The sequence below is a fragment of the Octopus bimaculoides genome, chromosome 14 (genome assembly GCF_046866305.1).
Source record: "Octopus bimaculoides isolate indiv1 chromosome 14, ASM4686630v1, whole genome shotgun sequence".
Classification (NCBI taxonomy): Eukaryota; Metazoa; Mollusca; class Cephalopoda; order Octopoda; family Octopodidae; genus Octopus; species Octopus bimaculoides.
This window is the reverse complement of record NC_142941.1, coordinates 53088849-53108848: the sequence shown is the minus strand read 5'-3', so window position 1 is coordinate 53108848 and position 20000 is coordinate 53088849. Positions and strand designations below refer to the sequence as shown.

At 37.8% G+C, this 20000-nt stretch overlaps 1 protein-coding gene across 3 annotated transcripts in view; it reads left to right on the top strand.

The window, feature by feature from the left end:
- LOC106867700 (uncharacterized protein ZK1073.1) overlaps window positions 1–20000 on the top strand; it is a 110874-nt gene that overhangs the window by 59901 nt on the left and 30973 nt on the right. For all 3 annotated transcript variants that reach the window (XM_014912658.3, XM_089362942.1, XM_014912655.3), the window contains exons 3-7: window positions 2700–2757; window positions 13589–13706; window positions 13876–13938; window positions 14590–14650; window positions 15401–15487. In XM_014912658.3, coding sequence (XP_014768144.1) covers window positions 2700–2757; window positions 13589–13706; window positions 13876–13938; window positions 14590–14650; window positions 15401–15487 — 387 coding nt within the window. The remainder of the gene's footprint in view (window positions 1–2699; window positions 2758–13588; window positions 13707–13875; window positions 13939–14589; window positions 14651–15400; window positions 15488–20000) is intronic.

The window sequence follows — 20000 nt, the reverse complement described above, 5'->3', positions numbered from 1 at the left end:
GCATGACCTTGCAGGTGAGGGCCCAGTTAGAATTTTTTCTTCAAGTCAAGTAGCCCATCCTACTCTAAAAGGTCCCTGAATGAAGGTTGTTTAAGGATGGTGAACAAAACACCCATGTTTCCAGAGGTTAAATATTCAAACCTGAATTCCTCGCAACACATGGCTATGATGCTCCCCCACTACTTCTGCTCATGATCAGAGATGCACATATCATCAGTCACTGAGGGACATGCTTAACTAGTTAAGGTCAAGTAACTGACAAGCAAATCTGTGGTACTGAGCAGAATATTTTCTGCAGGCCATCTTTTATACTAATGAAAATAATACAAAACAGACAAAATTACTGTTTGACTTCCATGAGGTTTGTGTTTGAAGAAGTAAAGACATTCTTCATTGCAATAATGAAATTTATCATGCATAGAAGACGGATGTTAAACGATGATGTTGATGATGATGATGATGATGTGTGTGTGTGCGTATGTGTTGTGTGTAACTCTGTTATATATATATATATATATATATATATATATATATATATATAATGTATATGTGTGTGCATGCGTGTGTGTATGTAAATACATATATATATTTGCAGATTTATCAGAGATAAACTCTATGAATACACTGTGTGTATGTGTGGTGTGTGTGTGTGTGTGTGTGAAATGTGTTGATATATTTCAAATATTTCAAATCTCTTGAATAATGTTCTTATTGTAAGTATGTGACTTTAGTAATTATAATGAGGGTTTTCTATTTGTAACTGATAAATACATGGTTTCCATGGAGACACACTTCCTGGTGCCAACTCTTTTGATCACCTCTGATGTCACAGTGAGATACAGCATCATGGTGATTCGAATGATCACTAGTGATGGTGACGTTATGCCTCCATTCGTCTCCCCACACAGCCACAGACTCAACGTGGAGGCCTACATCAAGTGCCTGGAGGAAATAATAGTTCTGCCCAGGGAGGGTGGCTGCTGGAAGGCCCTACACATTGTACCATTATTTCATTATTGCATTGTATAACATAAAACGGTAAATGGTTCTTGCCATATGTCTGCCCTATCACCCTACTAATGGCACAATTCTTCTGCGTCTGGTGAAAGTCCACCATCGACCAGTTTGTGGAATCTTCATGAAATTTCTTTCATTTATTTTTTGAAAGTACTTTTTTTTATTCTTATCAATTCCTTAATTGCATTCTGTTTTATATCTGGGAGTGGTTAATGTCAATTTGATATATTAATGTCAGCTTGATATACAAAGTGTATGTGTGGATGTGTATACGTACATACATACATACTTAAAGACATACCCACACACATACGCACACACATGTATAGATGTACATATTTTACATATATAAATATATATGTGTATGTATGTGTGTATTTGTGTATGCATATATATATATATATACAAATATATACATGTGTGTATAAGTGTATTTATATATATATATATATATATATATAATATATATATATATATATATATATATATATATATATATATATATATATATATATATATATATATATATATATATATATATATATATAGGGTACAATGAGTAAATTGTTGCCATCTTACATTTTTAATTTCATGCATGCGCATTGTTTGTTTTTGATTTTGTTGACTACATAGTATAGTAGGGTCAGTTGGGCGCCGTCTGTGAAAAACAGCACTATGACGCAATTCACTCTGCCAGAAAATTGGAAACGACGTGCTGTACTGCTTAGCATTCATGCCAGAAGCTTCAATACGAACATTTCAGAGTGTTTGGATGTCAATCTGAGGACATGTATCGAGGGTGATAAAAATCAAACATCATGGTGTTTGGAGTGATCACTAGTGATTGTGATGTCGTGCTGTCATTCATCTTCCCACATGGCCCCTGGGTCAAGAGGGTGGCTGCTGGAAGACTTTATGTCTGGCAACAGAACTCTGCTCTATGCTACACAAGCTGGAGAACCCAGTCAAGGCTGTCAGACAATTTCTGCGACCACATCACCCCTAACATCTGGCCACCTAATTCGCCAGACTGCAACACCCCTTGATTATTATGTGTAGGGCACTGTTGAGCAAGAGACCAAAAAAACTCCTTGTAACACTCAAAATGAACTGAAGGCAAGGATTATGTCTGCATTCACCAACTTAAACAAGGAGACCGTCCAGAAGAGTTGCAGGAGATTCCGAAGTCTTCTGGAGGCCAAGGTTGAAGCCAATGGCGATTTTATTGAATACATTTACTCTTTAGTATTTCAAGATGTTTTGATGTAATTTTGGTAAATATATCTGTTAAAATGAGATGTCAGTTTTATTTTCATTTTTGCATAATTTAGATGACAATACATTCACTGCACCATGTTGATATATTATGCATCATCATCATCATCATCATCATCATCATCATCATCATCATCATCATCACCATCATCATCATCACCATCTTATGTCTACTTTCCATGCTGGTGTGGGTTAGATGGTTTGACTGGAACTGGTAAGCCAGAGAGCTGCACCAGGTTCCAGTCTGATTTGGCTTGGTTTCTATGACTGGATGCTCTTCCTAATGCCATATATAGATATGTACATAATATACTTTACACACATGAACACATATGCACACTTCTATAATATCATACCGTATATCATTAATTGTATATAAATTTATACTTTTACTTGTTTATTTTCAGGGTGATCTGAAGCATAATCAATTTGTAGTAATGACCGTCCATGACTTGGGATGCAATCGTAAGTAAAAATATTGTTGTCGTCATCATCATCATTGTCATCATTACTATTATTGAGTTAGAGAGCAGTGCGGAATTTGAACTCAGAACGTAGTGGCAGACGAAATACTGCTAAGCATTTTTCCCGGTGTACTAACGTTTCTGCCAGCTCGCCACCTTGTGGTCTAGTGTCTGTCTTAGCATGATATACATGGCTGGATGCTCTTCTTAACATGACACACTTTAAAGAGTGTACTTGGTGCTTTTTATGTGACACCTGCATGAGTGAGGTCACCAAATAACTTGCAAGACAATGATAAAAGGGAAGAAGAGAGCATTATCAATAGAGTTGGAGAGAAAAAGGGGGAGGTGGCTTCATGTCATGTATTGAGAACTTAAAGAATGATAAAGGGACAAACACTGGTGTCTTGCTATGGAGGAAATGCATGGCTATTCTGCATTATATGGGAGTAGGTGGTGGTCTTTGGACAGAAGATAAAGATAAAGAGACGGCAAGCTGGTAGAATCGTTAGCATGCTGGACGAAATGCTTAGTGGTATTTCGTCTGCCGCTACGTTCTAAGTTCAAATTCCGTCGAGGTCGACTTTGCCTTTCGTCCTTTCGGGGGTCGATTAAATAAGTACCGGTTACGCACTGGGGTCGGTATGTTCGATTTAATCCATTTGTCTGTCCTTGTTTGTCCCCTCTGTGTGTAGCCCCTTGTGGACAGTAAAGAAATAAGAAGATAAAGGTGTTGGTGATGTGGTGCCAAGCCTATTCTCAGAATACAAGAATATGATTGGTGGATCAGGAGGGTTTGGAGGATAAGTTGATGGGAATGTGAAAGGAGAGTGAGAGGTGGTTGGAGTGGGAGGTAGATGTTAATGTAGTGTATGATGTATAAGGGTGGCGGTGTGATTGATGGTAAATACCAATATGGGAGGAGGTAAGTGGCCGGACAGGAAGTGTGGAGAGCAGCAGTTGTAATAAACCTGTAAATAGATGAGAAAATAGGGACAGAAAAAGTAAGAGATTGGATGTAAGTGGTAATAGCAAATGTGAGTGTGTGTGTGTGTGTATGAGTGAACGGTTGAGTGAGTAAGAGAAGCCACGAGTGACTGATTGAATGAGTGAGTGATCGATAATTGAAAGAAGGAGTAAGCAAAGAAGACAAATGCTTTGGAAGTAATGACATGATGGCCAGCCTTTTGGGAAATGAATTTATGTAAGATAGCGTTCCATAAGAAACAACTGCAACCAAATCCGTAGGAATGATATGCCAACACACTCACATGCACCGGCATACACACACACTCACACGTACGCACAGACACACATGCACACGTACACACACACCCTTGACACATGCATGCGTATGCACATTGCTTGCGTACGATTGTCCATGAAATCTGATGACCCTCTTCTACACACACACACACACACACACATGTACATATGCACACACACACACACACACACACACACACACACACACACACAGAGACATGTACATATGCACATTGCTTTCTATCTTACAGGTGCCCATTAAATCCAGTAATAGCACTCTTCTCCCTCGTTAGTGAATCTTTTGAGGACCACACAAAACAATCTTTGTCTTAACATGTCCTAATAGCTTTGGTCACAGTTGGGATGTAATGCTAATGGCCGAATGACAAAATCGTAGAGCACTCTGCATGCACACCTCCTTTCTCGTTTCTCCCGGTAATGGCAGGTGTGTTCCTTCATATTTTCAAATCTCTTGCAATGGCGGAGACTGACAAAATGGATGACAACATCTTCCATTCTCAAAGAATTGATGTTGCTTCTCTTCTACGTTTAGGGTACACGTGTCTTTGGAGTACTCAGCCACTTGCAAGTTAATTTCACGAGCAGGCTGTTCTGTTGCTCAGATCAACTGGAACCCTTGACGTTGTAACCAACGGAGTGTCACGATATAGACAGACAGATAGTTGATGGAAGATGGCTGTGTGGTTGAGTGGCTCACTTTGCAACCACGGGGCTTCAGATCCAATCCCACACAGCACTTCGGTCAAGTGTCTTCTGCTATAATTCTGGGCCAACCAAAGCATTGTGAGTGAATTTGGTAAGTGGAAACTGTGCAGACACCTGTTGTGTGTGTGTGTGTCTTTGTGCTTGTGTTTGTCCATCACCACTACCACCACCACCACCACCACCACCACCACCATTTGGTAACTGGTATTGGTTTGTTTACATTCCCATAACTTAAGCTGATAGAATTAATTAGTCATGGGGTTGGTTTGTGTTTAGTAAATCTTTCGAGGCAGTGCCCCGGCGTGGTTGCAGTCCAATGACTGAAACAAGCAACAGATACAAGCTAAAAAATTGTGTGTGTGTGTGTGTGTGCATATCGATATGTACTCACATTTGGGAAGTACAAATAGAAGATGTAGTACTCAATCCATGCGAAAGAGTCAATTCATCATTCTTTTGAAACCAAGGATTAATACACACACACATACACACAGACATACTCTCACATGCATACACACGCAAACACAAACGCACCCACACTATAACACAGACACACGCACACACATTCTCATAGTACTCTTTGTAATTCAGCAAGCCTTCACTCATGTGGGAGAGATTCTCTGTCTGTCTTACCTCTTCCTTCCACCTTATTTCTTCCTCCTCCTCCTCCTTTCTTCACCTTCCCCCTCTGCATCCTTACCTGTTTTATTATTAAATTAAATATATTTCTATCTACCATCACCTTGTGAGCACTTCTTTGCATTTCCGTCACACACACACATACACACACACACATACACACACACACATACACACACACACATACACACACACACAATGGGAATAGTCACCTTTACAAAACGAACCTGCTTACATATACACTGTCTCATCTGAAACAGGTCTTTTCTCTTTTCCTTTCTTTTTCCTCATCTCCTCCCCCCCCTCTCTCTCACTCACTCACTCTCTCTCTCTCATTCTCCCTCCTCTCTCTCTTGCAAATGCTATCCCAAATATAGAATTCCACAGTTTCTACTCTTGTTGACAGTTCTTCTATAATCAATAATACTCACCATTCCGAGATCTGCCTGTCTTACATTCACGCTTACACATGCCTTCATCATATCTGCTTACCTTGTTCACAGGAATCTTGCTGCATGTGTATGTGTATGTGTGTGTGCTTTCCGTGTTACTATATTTGTACTACATATATGTATATATTAGTGTGTGTATGTTTCTCACTCTCTCTCCATACATACACACATATATATATCATATGTATATTATATATATGTATATCATGTTATATATATAATACATATATCTTATATATGTACATATATCTTATATATGTATATATATCTTATATATGTATATATACATACATATATATATATATATATATATATATATATATATATATATATATATATATATATATATATATACATCTTATATGAGATACATAGATAGATTGATAGATAGATAGATATGATTCTTTGTGTATGTATGTGTGTATATATGAATATATATATATATATATGTATATGTATATATGTTTATACATATATGTATGCATGTATATATGTGTGTGTGTGTGTGTGCTTTTCTGTATATATGTATGTGAGAGAAATGCTTATGTTTCCCTATAATGTATATGCATTCAGTGTAACTATGTATGTGTCTGTATTTTCTCTTTGACTGGTTATCAAGAATTTTTCATTCCTTGAAGCATTACTGTTCTGTGGAAGAGTACTTAGCATGTGTATGTGTGTGTGTATGATTGTATGTATGTAATGTACGGTAATATATGTACACGTGTTTTGTATATGTCTATGTGTATATGTATGCATGTATGTATAAATGTATATATGTATGTGTGTGTGTATGTATGTGTGTGTATATATCATGTATGCATGTGTTTATGTATGTATGAATATATCTGTATCAATGTATGTATCGATGTATGTATGTACATACATTGAGTCTTCTCAGACACCATTAATTCTATAAACTTACCTTTGGTAATTAAAGGTTTTCACCTATTTTATGATAAGGAGACGTCTTTGGAACCTAACTAAATGTTTTCTTTTGCTTTCACATATGCAAATAACCAAAATGAAGGCCGTTAATTGGCAGAGTGGTTAGAAAGGTGGATAATGCTTCACAGTATTTATTCTGATGCTGTGTTCTGTGTTCAAATCCTGCTAAGGCCAACGTAACCTTTTATCCTTTTGGGGCGGTCAATAAAAAAGAACCATGTCCAAGGTGGTGGATAAAGAGAAATGTTTGAGGGTAGAATGTTGAGGAAGATGCCTCACAGTATCTGTTCTGTCTCTTTGCATTCTGATGGTAATGTCTGCGGTTACACTGGTGCCAAGGTTGTATTGGCCCAAGTTGGCGATGGCCTTTCCTTTGGATAAAACATTGATGGTACACCGAGGAGTAGACTTGGCCCAGGCCTTCACATATGTAGGTGTAGGAATGGCTGTGTGGTAAGAAGTTTGCTTCCCAACCACTTGATTCCAGGTTCGGTCCCAGTGCATGGCACCTTCTACAATAGCCGCAGGCTCACAAAAGTCTTGTGAGTGAATTTGAGAGATGGAAACTGAAAGAAGCCCATTGTGTATGTGTATATATATGTGAGTGGGGACAAAATGTGGGTGGGTGGAGGTTGCAAGATTGTAGTGGGGACTGAGAGATGGTTATAGGTGGGTGGGTGGGTGTTTATGGGGTGAGGGGTTGAATATGCAGAATGAAGAAAAAGTGCAGGTGTGGCCATGTGGTAAGAAGTTTGCTTCCCAACCACATGGTTCTGGGTTCAGTCCCACTGTTTGACACCTTGGGCTAACTAAAGCCTTGTGAGTGGATTTGGTAGACGGAAACTGAAAGAAGCCTGTTGCGTGTGTTTGCATCTGTGTTTGTCCTCCAGCATGGCTTGACAACTGGTGTTGCTGTGTTTATATCCTTGTAACTTAGGAGTTTGGCAAAAAGACTAATAAAATAAGTACCTAGCTTAAAAAGGAAACGAAACAGAAATACTAGGATCGATTTGTTTGCTTCAAATACTTCAAGCTGGTGCTCCAGCATGGCTGTGGTCGAGTGACTGAAACAAATAACACGATACATTAGAGGGGAAAATGGCTGCATTGCTTCCAAGGATTGGGTCTCATGGAGTCGGAGCGACTGAGATCTCTTTGAGCATTGGGCCTTATGGAGGCAAAGTGGTTGAGTTTCTTTTGACTGGAGGCAGAGTGGCTGAGTTCCTTACGAGTATTGGGTCTCATGGAGGTAAAGTGGGTGAGTTCCTTTCGAGCATTGGGCCTCTTGGAGGCAATGATGAAGACCTTTGGCATTATGTCATGCTTGAGAAGAAGACCCACCAAGTCAAGCAAAATTGCTACTGTGGTAGATACCAGTGTCACACAAATGGCACCCGTGATGGTGGCACGTAAAAGCACCCATTACATTCTCAGAGTGGTTGGCATTAGGAAGGGCATCCAGCTGTAGAAAACCATGCCAAATCAGACTGGAGTTTGGTGCAGCCTTCCAGCTTACCAGCCTTGGTCAAACTGTCCAACTCATGCCAGCATGGTCAACAGACCTTAAATGATGATGATGATTGACAACAAATCTGTCCATTTTGGCTGACGTTCCGCCTGAATAACAAACAATGAACACTGACAAAATATCGAATGGATAAATTTCAAAACAGAAAACAAATTCCACAGAATTTATAGTTCAAGGGAGGTAACTCGTACTCTTTGAATTCCTGCATGAAAGAGTTAAAATGTTTAACATTGAAACAACGACAGAAAAAATTTATAACTGAATTGCTTTAATTTTTTTCTTTTTTTTTCACTTCTCTTTGTCTAGTATGTTGGTGGTAGGGGTCTTTTCTTTCTGAAACTGGAAAAGGTATTTGGCCAGACTTCAGGGCTCCTGGTTGAGTACTTTAACCATGCAGATCAGTGGTTCTTAACCAGGGTCCATATGACCCTTTGGGGTCCATATAAGATTTCCTTGTTTAAATTTATCTTCAATAAATTAGTCATAGCTCTGCAACACAAAATATTTTAACAATTTGTTTTATACAATTCTTAATAATACTTAATTATAAAAAAATATAACAGGATATATTTAAAGCATCAAATAGCTATGAGGGTCCACCTGAGTAAAATATGGACCAAAGGGAGCCATAGGCTAAAAATGGTTAGGAATCACTGCTGTAGATTAACTCTGTTCTATAAAACAGGGTGTGGCAGAAAGACCTCCCATATTTCGCATGGCCCTTTTGGTGGTTCTGGAGAAGTTAGGCAGGTAAGAATAATGTCATCGTGTAGCTAATGTTTTACTGTTTTATTTTCTTACTTACTGTTATTGTTTGAAGCAAAGAATACTAGGTATTTGCTGTTGAAACAGTTATCAAAGATAGTGAATGTGTGTCTCTCAACGACACCTGTGCGGGTGGCATGTAAAAAGCACCAATTACATTCTTGGAGTGGTTGGTATTAGGAAGGGCGTCCAGTCATAGAAACCCTGCCGAATCAGATCAGAAGCTGGTGCAGCTCCCCGGCTTACCAGTTTTCAGTTAGACTGTCCAACCCATGCCAGCATAGAAAGTGAGCATTAAAAGATGATGGTGATGATGATGATTATGATGATGACGATGACCATGATAATATATATATATACACACATATACATACATGTATGTGTGTGTGTGTGTTTGTTTCTGTCTTGTCATCAAATGGCAGTTGTAAAATGAGCATCACCATCATATAAAAAATTTTTTTTGTTACCCTGGAAACAGGTGAGGGTTCGTGATAGGAAGGGCATCTGGCTGTAACAAATCTGCTGCAACAAATTCCAAACAACCCATGCATGCAAGGAAAAGTATGTGTGCGAGCGTGTGTGTGTGTGTGTGTTAAATGCAGAAGATAATGACAACTTCCTCTCATTAATGGTCGTTCATTTTATTGAGTTTGTGTTTTCTTCTGTCTTACCGTGTCACTTGTTTCTTTCTTTTCTCATCTAATTGGCACATCCGACAAATCTTGTCTTTCCCGCTCCATCTATCTCCTCCGCTTCTCCAGTCTCCTTTTTCTCTACTCTCCTTTTCAAACTTAACTTAAAAAATGGAAAAAAAAAAAAAAAGTAAACAGGCCGAAAAGACAAAAAAAAAAAAATTAAAAATGTAATATTGATACAAAGATTTAATTATTTTAATTAGCAACTACTTAACTGAACCATTTAAGTTTCCTAATTAAGCAATCAATACTATGAACTTAAAGAGTTGCTGCTAATTGTTAATTTTACCCTTATAATTACAACAATGACACAATTGTAGGATTTTAATAAAGGAAAATGAAAACAAATAATAAAAACAAAACAATGCCAAAACATCTGTAAAAGTCTCAGATTTCTGAAAACAACAAAATAAACAATAAATATAACAAAATCAAATCACAAACATTGAGAAAGGGACCCAGGGAAGTGAATGCCTTTCATGTGTGTGTGTGTGTGTTTGTGTGAGTTTTTGTGTCTCATTTGAACTTGCTTTTAAAGAGATAGTTTAGTGGTTAATTAGGTCTTGGCTTCGTGGATTCAGCTGAATGTATTTTCAGGCACATAGTTCACAGGTTCAAACCCCTTATGGTTTGTCAAAAGAACACCGTGTTCATGAAAGGGTCATCTGCAGCAGATAGATTTGAGTGGGTGTCACAAGTGCACCCAGCCCTACTATTTTTATGTCTATGATCTTCTTGTTATCCTACTTACTTTCCTACTGTTTTAAGGATTCTTCAGATGATCTACACCCAAGTACGCTATTTGGAAGCAGAGAAACAATGGAACGGTAATGGTTGGAATAACTTTAATTACAAGTGAACCTCTTTTCGGGCTGGCCTGGGGTTAAACAGCAACTAGCTAATTTAATTGCTGTGTATATCTTAGAATTACGAAATGAATACATTTTAATATGTCAATGCATTGACATAAATGTAGACAAATGCTCCAGTACTACCCTAGGTTTCATGCAAATGTTTCAAGCGAAACACTTGAAAATTGTGAATTGTAATGCATGAAACCAAAGGTAGTTTGAATCCATAAACTAAACTATATATCACCCAACGTGGTATTGGATTCTCACTGTTTTCTGCTTGTATATGCATAAATATATATACATATATATATATAGGCTATATATATATATAGGCTATATATATATATATATATATATATATATATATATATATATATATGCTATATTAAATCTCTCTGAGAGGTAAATAGTAACCAGTATGGAATCGTAAAATATATTTGCCAACTAAATGTGGCAGTCCCATAGAGGATGATGTTACTGTTGTTTTTAGCCCCAGGAAGACATTTCCTCCAACTGTCTAATGACACATTGTCTGTGTCCAATTAGTATTTGTGAGGGGAGGTCATCGCTCCCATCTCTAGCCTTACGTGATTCATACAGACCCGGGTTTCTGAGTAGTTACCCGTTGACAGTGTATCGTTAGCCAGCTGGAAGAGATGTCTTCCTGGGGCTAAAAACAACAGTATCATCGTCCTCTATGGACTACCACATTTAGTTGGCAAATATATATTATATATATATATATATGTGTGTGTGTGTGTGTGTGTGTGTGTATAAAGCAAAAACATATATATAATAAATGTATAATAAAAGCAGGAAAGTGCACACAGTTTACATAGTTTTAATATATTCTATAAGTGAGAGAGTATTGTGGTTGTCAACCGGTTTCGCTTTCACTAATCATGACATTGAATTTGTTGTAATTTCATATTTTCTTAAGTACATTTTAGTCCATGTTCTTGTATGAAAGTTTGTGATATATATATATATATGTATGTATGTATGTATGTATGAATGTATGTATGTATACAAATATCAAATTTGTGGAGGCAGGGGCAGGCAAAACAAAATGTAAACAGTGTACAACAGCAATAATAACCATCATATGCCATCCCCACCCACCCACATTAATGAAGAAGAAATAACAGATAAGGAAAGGGAAAAAAAGAAAGGAAGAAAATAAAGATTATTTAACAAGGAAGTGTTCTTTGAATGATGATATCCTAATGAGAGTCTTGTCTTGTCAGCTGTTGTTGTTGTTGTTGTAATTTTTGTTTTAAATGTTTTCTTTGGAAAATTACAGGGAAGCACTAACAAATAGGACTTCCTCTTTATCAAATAAAACAGTCGTCATCAACAACAACAGCAACAACAAGAAGCACATCAACTTTACCAGCACCACCACCACCAACCACTACCACCAATCACCACCTCCACCACCACCACCATCAAGCACACCTCCACCACCACCACTGACAGCAAGGATATTACCATCACAGTCACAAGTACATCAGTGTCACCACCTCCAGCAACAACAACAACAACAACGATAATAGCAACAACCACCACATCAACATAACACCACCGCTACCGACAACACCAATAACATCCTTTTATGTTTTAGTTTTTCATTCATTTTTGTTTTTGCTTTGTGGCAGCCTTGTCATTGCTGCTGCTGCTGTTGTTGTCCTCCTCCTCCTCCTCCTCCTCCTCCTCCTCCTCCTCCTCCTCCTCTACTCAATATACTAAAGTACTAGTGAAGTACCGAGGTTGATGTAATTAACTAAATCTCTCACCTCAAAATTACTGGTATTTTTCCAAAATCATTGTCATCATAATTATTATTATTATTATTACTACTACTACTATCATCATCATCATTATTATTATTATTATTATTATTAAGATTAAGGCAGTGAGCTGGCAGAATCGTGAGCATGCCGGGTGAAATGCTTAGCGGTATTTCATCTGCCTTTACGTTCTGAGTTCAAATTCGGCTGAGGTCGACTTTGCCTTTCATCCTTTCAGGGTCGATAAATTAAGTTCCAGTGAAACAAAGGGGTTGATGTAATCGACTTGCCCCCTCCCACAATGTTTCAGGCCTTGTTCCTATAGCAGAAACAATTATTGTTGTTGCTGTTATTATTATTATTATTATTATTATTGTTATTTTTTGTGTCATTCCCCTCGTTTGTTGCCCTGATGGCATCTAATTGAAATCATTGTTGTCATCATCATCATCAACATCATCATCATCGATGCTGCTGCTGCTGTTGTTTTAAAATAATGTCTCTCACACACGAACCTGTTGAGAGGCTTCAGTTTATTCCGAAGGTGTTTCTCTTAAACTACTTGATACGGTTATCTCGTTAGACGCTTGCTGCTATCAGTTGAGTAAGGACAGAAACCTCCAAAGTTCAACTCGTTTCTTTTATTTTTTTTTTGTTTTTTCTTTTCCATTTAGAAAAGACTGCAAAAGAAAAAAAAAACACAAAAAAATTTAAAAAAAAAGACTAACATTTCAGGAATTTCCTTTTGCTTTTCTGGTTTCTAGTTTATGACAACATTGTAATTTACATTATTATAAAGATTTAGAAACTTTTCTACTCCACATATGGCTATGATGTTTCTCACTACCTCTGCTTGTGATTAGGGATGCACATATTGTCACCCAGTGTTTGCTGTAGCTCATCTTTTATACCAAGACAAAACAATGTACATATTAACATTTCCAATCATTTAAGATCAGAAGCCATGAGAGCCACTGCCTGGTACTGCACCCGGGCAATTATTATTATTATTAGCATTGTTATTATTATTATTATTATTATTATTATTATTATTATTATTATTAGCATTGTTATTATTATTATTATTATTATTATTATTATTATTATTATTATTATTATTATTATTATTATTATTATCATCATCATTATCATTGTTATTTCATTTCTAGATACTACATGGAAACATTTTGTTGACCAGCCTTGCATGGAACAAATCCGTAAGCGTGCTGTTTTTATTCATGTTGATGTTCCAGGCCAGGAAGATGGGGCTCCTGATCTTCCTTCAAAGTGAGTAGCAATGGCTTCTGTTCAGTTCTCATTTTCTCTTAGTGGACAACTGCTTGGTTTATTTAAATAAAATAAAACCTGTAGTTATTTCCTGTTGTTAAAATGTTTGACTGAGTCCACAACAAACGATCTTGTTCTCATGTATTCATCCATTTATATTTACTTTCAGCTACACATTCCCATCTATGCAGACACTTGGAGAAGATTTGGTGTGTGTCCTCGATCAACTTGAGTAAGTATACCCTTTGCAATAAGCTTAACCTTCTCGTTATCATATTTCTGTTGAAATTCTCTGCCTTTGTTTCAGTTAATCTTGGAAATAATGAAGAATTTAGTAAAAAAAAACTTTGCCATTATTAAGCTGGCATAAGGCAGTGAGCTGGTAGAACCATTAGCACGTCGGGCGAAATGCTTAGTGGTATTTTGTCTGTCTTTACGTTCTGAGTTCAAATTCCACTGAGGTTGACTTTGCCTTTCATCCTTTTGGGGTTGATAAAATAAAGTACCAGTCAAACACTGGGGTTGATGTAATTGACTTAACCCCATCTCCCCCACGCTGCCCTTGTGGTAAAAATTTGAAACCACCACCATCACAACTATTATCATCACTACAACAATTACCACTACATCAACCACCATCATCACCAGCACCATCAACAACCTTTACTCCCCCACCACCACTATCATCACCACCACCACCACCATCAAGGCTCTTTCTGTAGTAAAGCTGGTTGCATACCCACATGAAAATTGTACCTTGCAGCAGTTACCTGTAATCCCTTCATCTTTGCCTTTTCTCCTTCCACAAGGAGAAGACACCTCTCTGTTCCTACCTGTATCTGTTACCATTTTTTAAATATTTCTTATCTCATATTTTTGGCAGCGTCAAACAAGTTGTTGCTATTGGAGAAGGCGCTGGAGCCAATATTCTCGCTAGACTTGCTGTAAGTATTTTTTTTTGACTTCCTGGAATTTCATTCTTTTTCTTTCTTTTTTCCCTTCATTCTTTCTGTTTTTCCTTCTTTTTGATTTCCTTCTTTTCCCTTCATTCTTTGTCTTTCCTTTCTTTTTCCCTTCATTCTGTGTCTTTCTTTCTTTCTTTCTTTTTTCCTTCGTTCTCCCTATTTTTCCTTCTTTTGATTCCCTTCTTTTCCCTTCATTTTTTGTCTTTCTTTCCTTCTTTCTTTTGTTCTTTCTTTCTTTTGGTCTTAACTTTGAATTTCCTTCTTTTTTTCTTTCCTTCTTTCCATCATGAAAGTGGTATAATCCACATTTACATGCACCATACAACAATACTATTAACTCAGCCATAAAATTGACATATATGTCCAATTCATTAGCATTTGACGGTCTTGAGTAAACCGTCAAACTTAATATTATCCCCAGCAAGCGTTAGATACGGGAGATCTTGTGCTGCAGCATACTAATGATGTGAAACAACGGAAGGGTAACCCGCCTATACAAAACTGCCCCCAAACCAATCACAGTGGTGAGAGATTCTCAGAGAATTCACCAAGGATCAGTTATCTATCTCATGGCTTAAGGTGAAGGAGTAGGGCTAAGTTGCAGTTTTCTCCTGCAGAATAATCTAATGGCAGCATTTGGCTGGCATCTCCCAACCACCTGCTTCTGGGTTCAATCCGACTGCGTAACAAATCAACGGTGCAAAAATGCTTTTGTTTTATTTTTTCCAGATTAACCAACCTTCAAGGGTACATGCTCTCTGTTTGATCCACTGTACCGGAAGCACTGCCGGGTTTATGGAAGCTTTCAAAGACAAGGTATGTCTCAAAGATTTCTATAATTCATTCATTTTTTTTCTTTTCAATTTGTCTTTTTCTTCGTGTCTCCACTCACTATGTTTTTTTTTCTTACTTGTTTTAATTTTTTTCCTTGTGTGACTGTGTCTGTCTGTATGTCTTTGTCATTTGGATGTGTTTGTGTCACACATTCTAAGACCATCTTATCATCCTATGACTATCTTATGACTATCTTATGACTATCTTATGACTATCTTAATGTTCATCAATGTCATCATCGTCATCATTATTATTGTTGTTGTTGTCATCACCACCATTATTGTTGCCGTTGTCACTGTCACCATGATCGTCGTTGTCATTGTCATCATTTGTTTTAACATCTACCTTTCCATACTGGCATGGGTCAGACACGAGTATGTTTGGGCAGAGTTTCCTGTGACCGGACGTCCTTCCAGTTGCTGACCTTGACCTCTTTTTGAGCAGGGCAATAACCTTCCAGTCTAGTGAACAACAAACAGCCTGGACATGCCCACAGGGAGAACTAGGAACAAATGACATGCTACGGATGATTGATTTTGTTTGCAAAGATCCTGAAACATATTGAGACTTGTCAAGAAGCCCAGACATGCTTCGACGATGCTCTGCAAGCAAACAACATCATTAGTAAAGCCATCATTTACAACTAGAGAGCAGATACTAGTGTTAACAGGAAATATGAACTCACTCACACAAACACAAACACACATACATGTGTGTGTGTGTGTGTGTGTGCGTGCATGCATGCATGTATACATGTCTCTCATATATGTGTGTGTATATACATATACATACACACACACACACACACACATATATATATATATATATATATCATCATCATCATCGTTATCATTTAACATCTGTTTCCCATACTAGCAATGGTTGGATGGTTTGTCAGGAGCTGACAAGGTTGGATTGCGGGGGGGGGGGGGGAACTAAGTTCCATTGTCTGTTCTGGTATGGTTTCTATGGCTGGATGCCCTTCCTAATGCCAACCACTTTACAGAATGTACTGGGTGCTAAAAATCATTAAAATCAGTTGGACGGTGTGGGAGGAGTTAGAGTAACCCCAAACACACAGACAGACAGACACCATTACACAGTTCTGTATATAGATGTGTGTGTATATATATATATATATATATATATATATATATATATATATATATATATATATATATATATATACATATGCATATTTCTATACACACACACACATACAATATGCTTCTTTCTTTTTCAGTCTAGGTTTTGGTTGGTTCAGGGCTATAGTAGAAGACATTTACCCAAGGTGCCATGCATTGGGACGAAACCTGAAACCACATGGATGACAAACAAACTTCTCAACCACACAGCACCCCCGCCTCTATCATAAGACTATTTCGTATTCATATTCATATCTTGTGAATGTAAAATCTCACTGGTTGTGACAATTGTACGTCCATAAAAATCTTTCACTTTGTGGCTACCATAATCCATTATAGCCATCATAAGTCCATTATGGCCACTAGAAGTCCATAAAAAATATACACCCTATCACATTCCTAAGTCCATAAATCCTGCATAATATGGCTGTCTGATGAATAAAAGATGACTTGGCCTTGTCTAGAATGCTAATCAAATGACAGCGGTTGGCGTGAACCAACACGCTTGAAATTTTATAGTTTGTCTGTGTGTGTGTGTGTGTGTGTGTGTGTGTGTGTGTGGGGTGAGTTGGGGCTGACAGTTTGTACATTTGATACTGGGAAATACTCAATAACATGAATAATAGAAGCAAAAACAACAAAGCTAATGGTAAGAGTGGTCGAAGCTAAAGCAAAAACAAAAACAAACGCTGATGGTGCTGGCATGGTTGAGTGGTAAGAAGCTTGCTTCCCAACCACATGCTTCCCGGGTTCAGTTCCACTGTGTGGCACCTCGAACAAGTGTCTTCTACCACAGCCTCGGGCTGACCAAAGCCTTGTGAGTGGATTTGGTAGATGGAAACTGAAAGAAGCCCATCATATATATGTATATATATATATATGTGTGTGTGTGTGTTTCTCTTCTACCGTCACTCGACAAGGGATGTTAGTGTGTTTACGTCCCCCAAAACATTAGCGGTTCAGTAAAAGAGACTGATTGAATAAGTACTAGGCTTACAAAGAATAAGTCCTGAGGTCGACTTGTTCGACTAAAAGCAGTGCTCCAGTATGGCCACAGTCAAATGACTGAAACAAGTAAAAGAATAAAAGAGTAAGAATGATGATCAAAAATAAAAAGTAAAAGAAAAGACAGGATAATAACAACAACAACAACAACACCAACAATGGTGTCTGGATGTTTTTGGCTGGAAATGGTGTTGCAACTTTGAATGGTCTGCCTGTTATTGATTGGACTCTGGTCAGGAGAATTGAACATTGATGTGTTTGTTACTTTTCAATTGAAATGTGTTCCAACAAGAAAGCACCCCCACCCCCTCCTCTCTTCCCTGCTGTTCTTGCTTCACCTCCATTAGCACACACATGCACACACATATCTATATACATACATACACACACATCATTTGTCACACCTCACTCTAATTCTTACCTAATCATTTACCCCCCCCTCCTTCCTTTCTGCCCCACCTGATACACATGTACCCAGGACAGAGGAGGAATGCTTGACTGTTTGAGTAAGTTTCCTAATAAGAGGGGAGAGAGAGAGAGAGAGAGTTAGGTAGAGAGAAATAGAGAGAGAGCTAGGTAGAGAGAGAGAGAGAGTTAGGTAGAGAGAAAGAGAGCTAGGTAGAGACAGAGAGAGAGCTAGGTAGAGAGAGAGAGAGGCAGATAGAGAGAAAAACTAGGTAGAGAGAGAAAAGGAGAGAGAGATAGAGCGAGTTAAGTAGTGAGAGAGAGAAGCAGAGATAGATGGAGAGAGAAAGTAGGTAGACAAAGGTGATAGAGAAGTAGAGAGATAGAGAGAAAGAGAGGACAGATAGAGAGAGCTAGGTATAGATAGGAGAGATAAATAGAGAGAGAGGTAGAGGTAGATAGAGAGAAAAAAACCAGGTAGCTAAAGGTGAGAGAGAGAAAGACAGAGAGGAAAAGAAAGAGAGAGAGAGTGACACAGACACAACTAGAAGCTGAAATGAAAAATTTTCCGGAATATTCAATTGAGAGAAGGAATCATCATTATTATCAAAACCAAGAATAGAAAATAAAAGAAGAAAAAAAAATGAAGGAAATTTTTGCTGTTTAACATTTCATTCACCCCCCCCCCCGCCATCGTCCCTGCCATTTCTGGAAGCTATCTTGGGTTGGTAGAGTGAGTTTTGTAGCAAATTGTTTTTACAGCTGGATACCTCTCCTTGTGGAGGCCAGTCAACCATGAGGTGTAAAAATGGCTGAAATCCCGCTTTTGTCAAATCAGGCAAAACTGAAGGAAATAAGACAACTCTAATATGTATGTATGATTGTGTGTGTGTGCGTTTGTGTGTGTGTGTGTGTGCACGTGTGTGTGTGTTTGTGTGTGTTTTGTGTATTGCGTGTGTTTGTGTGTGTATGTGCATATGTCAGTGTATGGTTGTGATAGTGTATTTGTGTGATTGTGAGATTGTGTGCAATTGTGTGCGTGTGTAGTTATATATGTATGCTTCTAGTTGTGTGTGTGTGTGTGTAGTTATGTGTATGTGTAGTTATGTTTGCATTTGTAGTTATGTATGCATGTCTCTAGTTATGTGTGTGTGTGTGTGTGTAGTGGCAGGGGATCTTTTTCTAGTTAGACAGTCTCCATTCATACAGAATGCTCACCAGAAATTTTGGATGTAACCAGAAGCTCTCCTATTAAAAAATCATCATCGATCATCAATCATCCATTTATCATCATCGTCATCATCATCATCATCATCATCATCATCATCATCATCATCATCATCATCATCGTCATCGTCAACATCAACGTCGTCATCGTTATCATTATCGGACTATTTGTGTTTGATTTGGGATTATCTGAATGACTTTAAGCACTGATGCTTCGAATGGCAATTTCTGGATGATTGGCAGAAAAAGAAAAATGTTTTTAATTTGTGTTGTGAAAAATTCTCGACCATAGATAAATAATATTATTAGTTTAACCATTTTAACATTGAAATTCTAATGAGGGAGAGACTCTATGTGGTGGCCTAGCTTGCTAGAAATAATAGTTAAATTAGTGAATATACAGAGTGCAGCGGAAAAACGTCCCAGATTCACCATTCTTGATAAACATTTCTTCATAGAATGCACAGACCTGACTGTGGTAAGATATTTACTTCCCAAACACATGGTTCTGGGTTCAGTCCCACCATGTGACACCTTGGGCAAGTATTTTGTGCTATAACCTCAGGTCAGCTGAAGCCTTGTGAGTACATTTGGTAAATGGAAACTGAAAGAAGCCTCATATGCCCAATGCACAGGTGTGGCTGTGTGGTAAGAAGCTTGCTTTCTAATCATGTGGTTCCAGGTTAAGTTCATCATCATCGTTTAACGTCTGG